This window comes from Colobus angolensis, unplaced genomic scaffold (genome assembly GCF_000951035.1).
Source record: "Colobus angolensis palliatus isolate OR3802 unplaced genomic scaffold, Cang.pa_1.0 Scaffold213, whole genome shotgun sequence".
NCBI classification, from domain to species: Eukaryota; Metazoa; Chordata; class Mammalia; order Primates; family Cercopithecidae; genus Colobus; species Colobus angolensis.
This window is the reverse complement of record NW_012115300.1, coordinates 3,777,759-3,791,893: the sequence shown is the minus strand read 5'-3', so window position 1 is coordinate 3,791,893 and position 14,135 is coordinate 3,777,759. Positions and strand designations below refer to the sequence as shown.

The 14,135-nt window shown below is 36.5% G+C and overlaps 1 protein-coding gene across 1 annotated transcript in view; it reads right to left on the bottom strand.

The window, feature by feature from the left end:
• TBC1D32 (TBC1 domain family, member 32) overlaps positions 1-14,135 on the bottom strand; it is a 226,783-nt gene that overhangs the window by 143,401 nt on the left and 69,247 nt on the right. Inside the window, exons 16-20 of the mRNA XM_011942960.1 lie at positions 7,966-8,167; positions 7,295-7,377; positions 4,763-4,901; positions 4,021-4,108; positions 1,293-1,411 (exon numbers count right to left, since the gene is read on the bottom strand). Coding sequence (XP_011798350.1) covers positions 1,293-1,411; positions 4,021-4,108; positions 4,763-4,901; positions 7,295-7,377; positions 7,966-8,167 — 631 coding nt within the window. The remainder of the gene's footprint in view (positions 1-1,292; positions 1,412-4,020; positions 4,109-4,762; positions 4,902-7,294; positions 7,378-7,965; positions 8,168-14,135) is intronic.

The window sequence follows — 14,135 nt, the reverse complement described above, 5'->3', positions numbered from 1 at the left end:
ATTCTATTTATAATAACTGCTTTAAAATCCTAAATTCTTCATTTCATAATCAATCTGTATTAGTTGCCTCCTTCTCAAGTATGAATCAAATTTCTTTTTCTTCATATGTCTAGTGATTTTGGATTGTATCCTATACATTGTGAGATATGCCATAGAGTTCCTGGATTCTATTATACCCCCTGACAAAGAGTACATTAAAAAAAAAAAAAAATTAGCAGTTACATTGGCCAGATTCAAACTGAACCTCTAACACCTGTGGTAGGTAGCATCTGATATTTCTGTAGAGTTCACATGCATAGTTGAATTATTAGTCACATTTCTGGGCATAGTATATACACAGAGTTTGGAGTGTCCCCTCTGTGGATCTATTTTCCAGGGACCCCCTTTAATTTTCCACCTGCTGTGTAGTCCTAAGCTTTCTATTCGGTTCTCTAAGCATTTTAGATTGTCGATTTCTATCAGTGGAGCACAAATTTTTGACCTTAACCAAAAATCTGTTAAATCCAGAATCTCAAGAAATACCACTCTATTCATCCATATATTAACTTCCCTCTGTTTTCTGCCTATTTTTGATCATTCCAATGCTTTTAGCTACTTGATTTTTACATTTTTTTCCAGAATTTGTGTTTTCTATGGGAGCAAACTAGTACAGAAAGAGGAACTTCTGAAACATTGGAGTGTTTTGCTTTGTAAGCAATTTTATGACATCTTTTGAACAAAAATTGTCTAACCTACCGTACAATCAAAGTTAGAAACCGTCACTTTCTTTGGAAAATATGTTAAATGTAAAAAGTCATTGAATTGTGATAGAACATTAGGTGGCTGATTTTTAAAAATTTTGTGACTTTACTCTAAATGATAGCATCTTCTCTCTGTCTGCCCTTCCTTCAAATATTCCTGACAATTTTCTATTAGAGTCAAGCTATAGGGCAAAACATTTCTTGGATTTTTATATTGATTGGTTGGTTGGTTGGTTTTTGTTTGTTCCAGTGATATGATTCTTTGTAACATGTCTGGTACATTATTACTCTTCATTAAGGGAGAAAAACTTTAATAAACATAAAGTAAAAGAAAATCATTCTTGCAAAATATTATTCCCATGAAACACTGGGATTTCTATTATTTGTTAAACTTATTTTGAAAATTAAAAATAATAATTTGAAAATTAAAGAGGAGAAATAAATACATTAAAAAGTCTGCTGGTGGTAACTGAATATGGATAAAGTTTGAATTAATTCATTTCTGTGAAATACTTTTCAGATCTGTGTATTATTAGTGAAATAACTTCTTACCTTTTGACAGCTTCGGTCAATAGGATCCACTGGAGTACTTCTGGGATGGGTTACCCTAACATCATCTCTTCCATATTCCAGATTGGACCATAATTCAGTTATAAGTTCATTAACAAACCCTAAAAAGAATTATTACTTCAAGTCATTTATAGCATAATATTTCTTTGGATCATGAAGGAAAGATATGATGATCCCACTGACAAATCTGGTCTACTTTGACAGAAGACACATACTTGCATTTTATACAAGAAATAATCTCTTCTTGGTAGAAATTATATCTACTATTGTTAATATACTTTTATGATATTTCATTATCATAAAACTCTGTAATAACTAAATTCTGAGAGACTATTTCCCTGGAAGACTGCTGAATTTTGAGTCCCAGCTTCTTCACTTTGGCCAGTAATTTCTCTGAGCGTGTTTTCTGAAACATAAAAAGGTATATACTTTGCTCTGCAAATCAGCCAGCAAAGTAAGGCAGTCTGAAATCAGGTTGTGTTTTTCAGAGGTGAGGGGAGAGAAAAGAGGTAACAGGAGGCCGGGTAGGCATCCAAAGGGTGTATGCTCCCTTATTCCAATATAACTAATTTTTTTTGTAATTCCATACACTAAGAATGACTCTGCATTTTATACAACTTTTGCTTCAACCCAGTCTTTAAATTCTTATGAGTCATACTATAAACCTAAATGAAAATGAATATAAAACCCAATTATCAAATTAGTCTATTAAAAAATCAAGTAGAGGCCAGGCGCGGTGGCTCAAGCCTGTAATCCCAGCACGTTGGGAGGCCGAGACGGGCGGATCACGAGGTCAGGAGATCGAGACCATCCTGGCTAACACAGTGAAACCCCGTCTCTACTAAAAAAATACAAAAAAAAACCAGCTGGGCAACGTGGCAGGTGCCTGTAGTCCCAGCTACTTGGAAGGCTGAGGCAGGAGAATTGCTTGAGCCAGGGAGGCAGAGGTTGCAGTGAGCTGAGATCCGGCCACTGCACTCTAGCCTGGGCAACAGAGCGAGACTCTGTCTCAACAAAAATAAAAAATAAAAATAAAAAATAAAAAATAAAAAAAATCAAGTAGAAAAATCATGTGGAAAAGTGTAAAACACAACATTTAATCATAAAATAAGGAAGTTCATAACAACAATATTAGATCAGAAAGGGTCTTCGGGTATGAGAGAAAAAAATATGGGCTCTAAAACCGAGAATATTAGAGTTTAAATTCCAAATATGCCAGTTTATTAGCTGTCCATCCTTGCAAAAATCCCCCGACTTCATGGAGCCTTAGTTCTCCTATTTGAAAATTGAAATAATGATGCCACATTCCATGGTTGCCATGAAGTATCAACAGGACAATACATGTGAAGTTCCTAATATAGTACCTAAGACATTGGAGAAGCTCAAAAAACTATCGTCTTCCTCCTGTACTTTGAAAACTACACTTATTCCTCTCATGAAAAGTTTGAGACTTTCATGCTCAGAAGCTTAATGACTTTACCAAGGGTGAGATCTGAGATTAAATTTAGTCTCCAAATACTTCAGTTAATGTGCTCTGAATACTACACTACATGAATTTTATTCTAAGTAGAAGAAAAAAACTAGTGGTTCAGTTTAGGACAATTTTTTTTTTTTTAACCAAGAAACATGTTTCATAATACAAGTAGTCCAGATTAGTTTGGCCAAAAAACAAAGTTAAAATATACTATAGGAAAAGCATTTGTATTTAAAGAGAGAATCAGTAGTGATCACTCATGTTATAATTCAACTCTAAGTGTTGAAAAAAATATTGTCACAGTATCTCTATCAGGGATTATATCTTGTTCAGAGCTCAGATAACCTTAATATAAGACATATTGGCCGGGTGTGGTGGTTCACACCTGTAATCCCAGCACTTTGGGAGGCCAAGGTGGGCGAATCACCTGAGGTCAGAGTTCAAGACCAGCCTGGCCAACACGGTGAAACCCCATCTCTACCAAAAATACAAAAATTAGCCAGGCGTGGTGGTGGGTGCCTGTAATCTCAGCTACTTAGGAGGCTGAGGCAGGAGAATCACTTGAAACCAGGAGGTGGAGGTTGCAGTGAGCTGAGACTCCATTGCACTCCAGCCCAGGCAACAAAAGTGAAACTCTCTGTCTCATAAAAAAGGAAAGAAAGAAAGAAAAAAAAGATATATTAAATTTCCAATGTTTTAACTTCTTACAAATCAAACAGACAGGGAAGAATATATACTTACTGCCAACTTCAAAGATAATGTGAAAGCTAAGTGGTGAGACAAATGATTTCAAGAAGAAAAGAGGGAGCAAGGGAATTAGGAAATTTTATGTAAATGAGTATAAACTTTGAAGCATATATAAGCCACTGACAATGAGCATTAGATAATCCTATCAGATGGAACTGTACTGAGAGAAGATGATATTCTTCTGATTTTTAAGATGAAGGAAGATTCTTAAAGCATTAAGTACGTTTCTCCTGAGTTTATTATTTGCCTTTGGTTCAAGGCAAGAGAACAAGGTTGTATACATTTCACAGAAACACAAAACTATTGGAATTTCATGGAAGAAGAAGGACAAAAAGAAAATCCTGTAACTTTCTTTTATATAAGGTCTAACTTAGTAAAAAGAATTTTAGAGTAAATATCCTGATACTTGATTGTGCCAGTTAAATTTTCAGTTGGCTTGCTCATTTTATGTTTAAAATAATTATAATTCTAATGAAAAGAAACATTTACCTGACTTTTTTAGTGCAACACCACCTGCTGCTGTTGATGCCACTTGTGTAACCAAAACTCCACAGCCAAATTTTTTATGCCTGCTGACCTAACAACATAAATATGGAACAGCAATGAGAAGCAAGAAAACATGGCATGCTAACTAGACATACCTTCAAGATGGTAAGAATTGCAAAAACAAACTCTGAAAAATATTTTAAAATCATACCTAAGATCTTAAAGAGCCCAAAACTCTAGGGATATTTAGTATGACAGAAAAAAAGCTGATTACAACCCAGTGACCTTTGGCCTTTTACTGTTTGAGTAAAGACTAAAATACATTGTAAATTTATTTAACAGTAGAATAATAGAATGCCTCTACAAATATTTGTTTCCTTTAAAATGTGAGGCCTAAACCTTCACTGACATATACATTTAGACTCAATAGGTTTCTTTCTCTAGGAAAATCACCCAGTTTCACTACATCCAGATGTTTGATATCATAATTATAAAACATATTATAATTAAGTGCATTCTTCAATTCCATCTGGTTATTTGCAATTCTGTAAATACAGCCGCAGACACTAATATCAACTCTCTAATGTTTTCCTTAAAAAAAAAAATCAAGTTGACTATTACAATGCTATACAGTTTTTCAATTGAGGCTTAATAACTTCTTCATACACAGAAAACAGAATGATGTTCTTAACAGCTTTTGCAACTACAAAAACTCCCTTTGCCTGTGGCAGATGGTAATTCATACCTGTAATTTTTTTGCATATCGGTTGAACATAAATGTCATACATTCACTGATAGCACCTGTTCTTTGAAGAAGTAGTAATCCTTTGGGGGTGGCAGCAAAATGTAGTAAATCATCTAGCAAATTATCTTCCCAAGCCATACTGAAATAGGTAAAAGAAAGAGCTTTTTTTAAGATACTAAAAACTGAAAACAAAGACTATGTCTTAGCTGAGCTTAACCCTGTTTACAATTAAAGCTACACAGTACATATTGGTTGCAAACTAATCAATACAGGTTTAAAATTAAATAAAAACATGGTTTCTTTGGTAGTGAATTCTTTTATTCCTACATTTTCTACACCTATAAGTTCCCTTCACTGAATTAAAAAAATGTTAACTGCATATGTCAGCATTTTTATTATACCTAGGTTCTCTCATCTACACACTAATTTCATTCTATTTTCCTATTAATATTCTGCTGTGCATGAATTCTCCGAACCTCAACTCCCCATAAAAATTCTTGAAGATAACATTGGAAAAACTCTTCTGGGCATCAGCTTATGCAATTCATGACTAAGACCCCAAAAGGAATTTCAACAAAAACAAAAATAAATAAATGGGACATAATTAAACTAAAAAGCTTCTGCACGGCAAAATAAATAAGTAGTCACCACAACCCAGAATGGGAGAAAATATTCACAAACTATGCAATGTCTAACAAAGGACTAATTTCCAGAATCTACAAAGGAGTCAAAGAAATCAGCAAGAAGAATAAACAAATAATCTCATTTAAAAGTGGACAAAGGACATGAAGAAACAATTCTCAAAACATACAAACAGCTGACAAGCAGTTGAAAAAAAAGTGTTCAACATCACTAATCATCAGGGAAATGCAAATTAAAACCACTTACTCCTGCAAGAAAAAAAGGCCATAATTAAAAAGTCAAAAAAACAATAGATGTTGGTATGTATGTGGTGGGACTCTTTTACACTGCTGGTGGGAATGTAAACTAGTACAACCACTACTGAAAACAATATGGAGATTCCTTAAAGAACTAAAAGTAGAACTACCATTTGATTCAGCAACCCCACTACTGGGTATCTACCCAAAGGAAAAGAAGTCATTACACGAAAAAGCCACAGGCAAAAGCATGTTAATAGGAGCACAATTCACAATTGCAAAGATATGAAACCAATCTAAGTGCCCATCAACCCATATGTGAATAAAGAAAATGTGGTACATATACGCCATGGAATACTACCCGGTCATTTAAAAAAAAGGAAATAATGTCTTTTGCACCAAGCTTGATGGAGCTGGAGGCCATTTTTCTAAGTTAAGTAACTCAGAAATAAAAAAACAAATATCATATGGTCTCACTTATAAGTGGGAGCTAAGGTCTGAGGATGCAAAGGCATAAGCATAATATAATGGACTTTGGGGCTACAGGAGGAAAATTTGGAAGAGGGGTAAGGAATAAAAAATGACATATTGGGTACAGTGTATGCTGCTTGAGTGATGGATGCACAAAAAGCTCAGAAATCACCACTGAAGAATGTATCCACGTAACCAAAAGCACCTGTACCCTGAAAACTATTGAAATAAAAATTGAAATAGTAACTATTGAAATTAAAAATGAAAATTAATGATTAAAAAATGAGATCTAAAAATTACCTCAAAAATAAACTATAGAAATGTTTTTTCTCACCCTTTAATGCAAAAAAAAAAAAAAAAAAAACAAAGCAGCTAATTGTGTGACAACTATATTAGAAAATAAATTATAGCAAATGTTTAGGGAATTAACTATTTGTTGAACCATTACACTGTTAAGGAAATGCGGAAGGCTTTTTGTTTGATTGTTTTGTAAGCTAAACTATACCCACCTTAAAAAAAAATTCAAATTCCATTTCAACATCTCTTTAACAAAGAATAGCCCTTCAAGTTCTCCCTAATTACCATTTTAGACTATGCCAATACTCGATTATAAAATAAGAACAGAACCCAGAAAAATATGTTGCCAGAGTTTAGTTCAAAAAATCTATTTTCCCCATTAATCTGACTCTATATCCTACTGATATCTGTAAAGGAACATGGAGACATCTACATTAAAATTTGATATAAATATTGATTTAAATAATTTTCCAAAGTCAAAACCTAATTGAAATGCACTCCCAACACATTTAGAAAAATCGTATTTTAAATATAAATACACTTAATTGGTATTTGAGAAAATATTATTTCTACTGAACTCTCCAGTTAACTTTCCAACTTTAGTATTTAGTAATTCTCCAAATTTTCTGGAAACATGAGTCCCGTTTCCTAATCTAAGATGTAAAACCAGAATGAAACAAGTATAATAAATATTGTTAGATTTCAAAAAGGCTATGAGTATTGTATGATCTCTAAAGTTCTTCCAAACTAATTTTCCTTGAACCTGTATATATACATTTACCATCCTGTAAAACATTTTTGCCATAGTATTCTATTACATTTTAATAAATTTTAAATTTATTTCAGTAAATATAATAAATAGATGACTTTCATCAATTGTACTTACATGTTTTGGGATTCCTGGCTTACTGAAGAAACAGAATCAGAACCCTCTACTGGAGTAGGAATTCTTTCTGATAGCAAACTTGTCTAAAAAAATAGCAGAATAATTTATATTATTTTTCTTACTGATAGCACTACCCATAAGATTTCCTATGCTACATCTTTGTTTTATCCTTAATGGTATTAAAATCAAAGTTATCTTCAAATTTTAAATTATCTGGTTGTTAATTAAGTATTATGTGACATATTTTACAAATAAACCGTATTAAATGGGGGTAAAAGACTTAGTTGTCCATTGATATACACATATATGGCTATTGCTACATTACGATCTCTAGTATCCACAATGAAAACCCAGCCGTCTCTAAAAATTACTTTAAAATAACTCCCAAAGAGTGTTAGTCTATGTAAGGAAAATTAACCTAAAGCCTCATCTAGGAGAAGAAAATAATCTGTAGTACCCATTTAAGTCTTAGAACTTTGTCCCACTGGGAAAGGAGATACTGCAGTCATCCTGTGCCAAATTAAGACGCATTATGTCACCTAGAGTACTGTGATGCTAAAGAAGTCATATTTGCCCAGTTAACTATTTCATCCAAAGTACAACACTAGAATGGTGCTTATATTTGAAATAAAGATTTGCAGGGAGGAAAAACGAAGCTTGAAAATATTTACCTTTTTCCACGCCTTTGCTATAGATTCATGCAAACTGTAAGTGATTAACACCTGCAAGCCTTCACATGTACTATATATCTGACGACACACAGAAATAAAAGCTCCTTTAACCACAGGCAACATTTCTGATCCAGAAAATATAGAAATATCTTCATCGAGAAGTTTTTTCGAAAACTGGGCAATTATATGAGCACCTGTAGAACTAAAAGATGATACCTGAAAGTGATTCCAAGGTTATATTAATCTTGACTTCATAAAGCTATACTAAAAAGGCTAGTCTTCTCACAAAAACTCTTCATTTGCTTGGATCCCTTTTAGTCCTCCTCTAACTTTTCTCAGATATGTCAATATTCATGTTCCCACCCATGCGCAGATGTCTAGCAATGAGAACAGTTTCAGTGGGGTAGAAGAAAAAAATATAGAGACAGGGAAAAAGCAGCAAAACTTTACAATTAAAAGATTATGGACGCATTGAGACCACGGCCATGTAGATAAGTACTGTCAATTCTATAGTGAAAACATAATCCTTAACGCTCCATTCCTAGCACTTACTGACACATTCCCCATCCCATTAACAGTACTTAGTTCCCCTATATCAAAGGCTGAGAAACTTTTTTTTTTTTTTTTTTGAGATGGAGTCTCCCTCTGTCACCCAGACTGGAGTGCAATGGCGCGGTCTTGGCTCACTCCGCCCTCCGGGTTCAAGCAATTCTCCTGCCTCAGCCTCCTGAGTAGCTGGGATTACAGGCACATGCCACCATGCCTGGCTAATTTTTGTACTTTTTTAGTAGAGACAAGGTTTCACCATATTGGCCAGGTTTCACCATATGGCCAGGCTCGTCTCGAACTCCTGACCTCAGGTGATCCACCTGCCTCGGCCTCCCAAAGTGCTGGGATACAGGTATCCGGCCAGCTGAGACACTTTTAAAAGTAATAATAGATAATAATAATAGATAAGTACTTAATAAATGCTCAGAATTTACACAAGTTCAATGGTGTGCATTAGACTGTTGTAGTTACAGTTAATATTTTCCCCCATGCCACTGATTTGTTGGGAAAACAGTCATGTTTATTTGGATAACTGCTTTACCATGCTTTACCGTGGTGTCATTTAACTTTTTTCTCTAGTTCTCCATATATCCTATAAAGTGATCATTAGATCTAGAAGACTACTTAGATTTAAGTTTAATTTCTTTTGTTTCCTTTCCTTTTTTTTGCTTGGTAAACTAACTTCATAGTTGATTGCCGCTGTCTACCTCCTATTGAATGAAGCACTATCTGGATGTCCCAATTTTAGTGGTGCTAAAGATCATTGGTCAGACGGTATCACCCTGACCTCTCTAGTATGTAGTCCTCCCCATCAACCTTAGGTGAAAGACCTAATGATTTAGCATTCATTAATGATCATTTCCTACATCTACTATTTCATTAAGGATTATCAAATTATGATTTTTCTGATTATACCATTTACCTTGCATTTATCACTTAGAATTCTTCTGTGAAGAACTTTTCCTCAGTAATGTTTTAGTTACACTAAAATACAGTTTGTACAGAAAAGGCTAGAAAAAATGCTTAAATTTTCTGTTTATCAATTTGCATACTAATAAGTTGGTGTCCTAGTAATTTCAGCAGGTAACTGATAAAGTTTATTTTTTGTTTTCTATTTTAGTGCCTTTTCAAATGCATGTATTTTTTATATACTTTATGTATGTCAATCCATTGCAGTCATTATTTTTCTGATTCTCAAATTGTCCATCTTAAGCCAGTAGCAGGCCCCTTCTGGTTGGCTCTGGAGTCCTTCTGACACTATCCCATTGGTCTTAGATTGCTTCTAAAACGGTAAGATATCCCAGGATCATCCTCCACACTTCCTGGCCCAGACCCAGAATCAGCCACTCCTGTCTCTTCTTAGAACAAAAAGATATTTAGACAATACAGATAACAGCTCACAGTGAAGCAGTTGCTACTATTCCACTGATAATGCTGGGAAAAACATAACTTAAGAAAAAAAAAGTTCATAATTTTATTTCTATTATGAAGATTCAGGTTTCCTATTTAACTACTTTAACTTTATACTTTTATCTTTTTCTCTTATACTGAAAATCTTAGTTCCTTATGACATTACTATAATTACTTATTTGCTCTATAATTATGTATAACAATTTGAAAACAGCAACAGCAATATTACTTCTAAACATATAATAAATGCAGTTTCAGATTATTTTGAGGATATTTTTCACCTTAGAATATATCCCACTGGAAATTATCAATCAAAATTAGATTATTTTAAGTAATTCTTTTCTCTGCATGAATATGTCACTAACTTGATTGATATTTAAATTTACTAATCCCTTTGTTTGCAGCTTTTAAATATTGTGGCTTCATTTCTTTTTTTTTTTTTTTTAACATTTAGTATGTAAACAGCAAGATGAGTCCAAAGTCAAATCTAGGTATAATTAAGGTATAATCCTAGATATCTTGTTTCCATATCTGTTTCTCCATATTTTTCTCTCCCCTCTCCTAAAATTAACCATTTTCATTAGTTTTCACTTTGTCCATTCATCATTCTCTTTTAAAAACATAAACAAATATGATCATTCATATTTCTCTGTACCATACAAAAGGTAGCATTCCATTAACATTCTTCTGTTTTCCTTTATTCACTTAACAACATATCCTGAAAATAACTCCACAGAAATACACAAAAAGATTCCCTTTTATAGACAGCTCGGTGCTCCACTGTGTAAACATAATTCAATCAACTAGCCTCTTATTGAACATTTGAGATTATTCCAGTCTTCCATTAATATAAATAATCAGAACCTATAGCTTTAACTGGACAATGAAGATTCAGAAGAAAATCTAATATTTTATGCCTTATCTGTTTAACTTCAATGTAAGGGAGACTTTCTTTAATATTAAAAGAAAGAAAGAAAGAGAGAAAAAGAAAGAAAGAGAAAAGAAAGAGAGAGAGAGAAATAAAGAAAGAAAAAGAAAGAAAGAGGGAAGGGAAGGGAAGGGGAGGGGAGGGGAGGGGAGGGGGCCAGATGCAGTGGCTCATGACTGTAATCCCAGCACCTTGAGAGGCCAAGTCAGGTGGATCACTTGAGGTCAGGAGTTCGAGACCAGCCTAGACAACATGGCGAAACTCCATCTCTACTAAAAATACAAAAATTAGCCCGGCACGGTGGCGCACACCTATAGTCTCAGATACTCTGGAGGCTGAGGCAGGAGAATCACTTGAATCTGGGAGGTGGAGGTTGCAGTGAGCAGAAATCGCACAACTGCATTCCAACTTGGGCAGCAGAGTGAGACTCCATCTCAAAAAAAAAAAAAAAAGAACCCAAATCTCATAAAGATAATGATTGGGAAAAATTTGACTACATGTAAATTAATAATATCTATATAGAAAAAGAAACTTAAATAGGGTTAAGTGGTAGACAATAAAAAGAAGTCTTGGAACTCATGACAAAGAATTAGTCTTCCTTATTTTAAAAACAGCTATTATTGATAAGGACCTCTAGTTAAACATGGCAGACTGAACATGTACATTCACTGCTCCCTCCATAAATACTAAAATTCAAAAGTAAAAAGATTTTCCAGTAGGCAGTAAAACCACCAAAGACAAGGAGAATGGAAACGATGTGGTAACAAAATTTTAGAACCTGGAAATCAAAATAACAAGCAGTAATTCGGGACATAGAAAAACCTCAATTATCAGCCACAATGTGAAAAACAGAATAAACCTGATTCACCTTAACAGACCCTCTCAAAAACACACAGGAATTGGTGGTAACAAATATCTCTAAACTGGGGGGGTAAAAGTGAAATTGAAAACAGAAGAGCTGCCTGAAAGCCAGTTTAAGGAGTCTAACCTCCAGACTCCCTTCCGCATTTCATGCAGCTAACCCAGTGTGCTTCTTGGAAGGTAGGCAGAGTTCAAGAAAGAGAAGACAACAGAGGGTGTCACAGGTTTCTCTACTAACACTTGAGATCCATCACTATTTCCACACAGCCTTCTTCTCCCACTAGGCTTATATTCCTCAGGCAGCGAACAGTAAGAGGTTTCTCTACGGAATCTTGTACGAACAAGGAAAAACCAAATATACTGACATTACGGGTTCCCAAAAAAATGCCACAGAAAGGGCCCACTAAAGTAGAGACACAAATTACAAGTCCCACTTTCTTGTATAGTTTCCAAGCATCTTCTTACTGACTTTCAAATATTTGAATAAACCTCCAATTTAAAAGATAGAGACCATGATAAGAAATACAGAAAGCAATTAAGAAGGAAAAAAGAAAATATGACAGATTAAAACTTTATTATCTTTATGTAGGTAAAAAGAACTTATACTCAAAAAAAAACAACGGGGCAGGAGGCAAAAAAATTAGAAGCAGCAGCCATCAGAGGCTCCCACTGAAAAGTACCAAAACAGCATGCGAATCCTGCACTGGCAGCCGAGGTATCCAGCCAGGTTTTATCATTGGGACTGACTAGGCGGCTGGCGACCCATGGAGAGGAAGGAAGAGGAGGGTGGTGCGGCAGCCCACCTTAGATCTACACAGGGCAGGGGAGCCCCCTCCTTTCAGCCAAGCGGGGCGGTGGGTAAGCATGCTACCCAGCCTGGGAAGCCGTGCTTTTCCATGGAACTGTGCTCCCCATGGTCAGAAGATCCCACTCGTGAGCCCACACCACTGAGGCCTTCAGTCCCAACCACAGAGTCATTCAGATTCTCAACAGCCACTCAACTGGAATCGTCCTAAGTCTGCAGAGTTCCTGGAGGGAGGGGTGGCCATCACCACTGCTGCTGCTGATTGCTGTCTAAGCCATCTGAGCTCCTTGGGGGAAGGGCGGCAGCCACCACTGCTGCTGCCTGCTACCTAAGCCATCTGAGCTCCCTGGGGGAGCAGCAGAGCCAACACTGCTGCAGCTAGCTACCTAAGACACCAAGCTCCCGGGGTGAAGGGCTGCAGCTATCACTATCGCTCCAGGCAGTGCTTTGCCCTGCTAGAGCCAGGGAGGCTGAATGGCTTGGTACCAAGAGGTATTCCCCCACAGCACAGCACATCAGCTGTGGCAGATCTTGGCCAGATTGCCTCTTCAGACCAGATGCTGATCCAACCCCCCTCATTGGGTGGGACCTCCCTATAGGAACTACAACAACTCCAGCCAGCGGCTCGGGGACAGAACTCTGATCTCCCTGGCCTGAGCTCCTAGAAGAAGGGGTGACTGTAGTCTCCATGGAACAGCAGACTTAGTCTTTCCTCCTGCTAGCTCTGAGGAATCTGGGCAGCCCAGAAGAGTTGGTTTCCCCCCAGTGCAGCACACCCCTTCTGCCAAACAGCAAAGTGCTTCATTAAATGGGTCCTGGTTCCCATGCCCCCCAGCTCGATGAGACACCACAAAAGGGGTCACCAGACACCCTATACGGGAGCGTTCCTATTGGCATCAGGTTGGTGTACCTCAAGGTCAAGGATCCCAGAGGAAAGAGCCAGGCACCCATCTTTGCTGTTCTCCAGCCTCCCCAGGTACCATCTCCAGGCGTGGAAACGAACCAAATGAATAGGGCCTGAAGTGAACCCCCAACAAACCACAGCAGCCCTAAAGAAGAGGGACCTGACTATTGAAAGAAAAACAAACAGAAAGCAACAACAGAATCAATGAAAAAAATCCTCAAAAAAACCTCATCCAAGGGTCAGCAGCCTCAAAGATCCAAAGTAAACAAACTCATGAAGATGAGAAAGAATCAATGAAAAAAAACGCTGAAAACCCAAAAGGCCAGATTGTCCCTTCTCCTCAAAATGATCATAAGACCTCTCCAGCAAGGACACAGAACTGGACAGTCTTGAGATGGATGAATTGACAGAAGTGGGCTTCAGAAGGTACGTAATAACAAACTTCACTGAGGTAAAGGAGCATGTTATAACCCAATGCAAAGATGCTTAGAACCATGATACTAGGTTACAGGAGCTGCTAACTAGAATAACCAGTTTAGAGAGGAACATAGGCCAGGCGCGGTGGCTCAAGCCTGTAATCCCAGCACTTTGGGAGGCAGAGACGGGCGGATCACAAGGTCAGGAGATTGAGACCAACCTGGCTAACACGGTGAAACTCCGTCTCTACTAAAAAATACAAAAAAGTAGCCAGGCGAGGTGGCGGGCACCTGTAG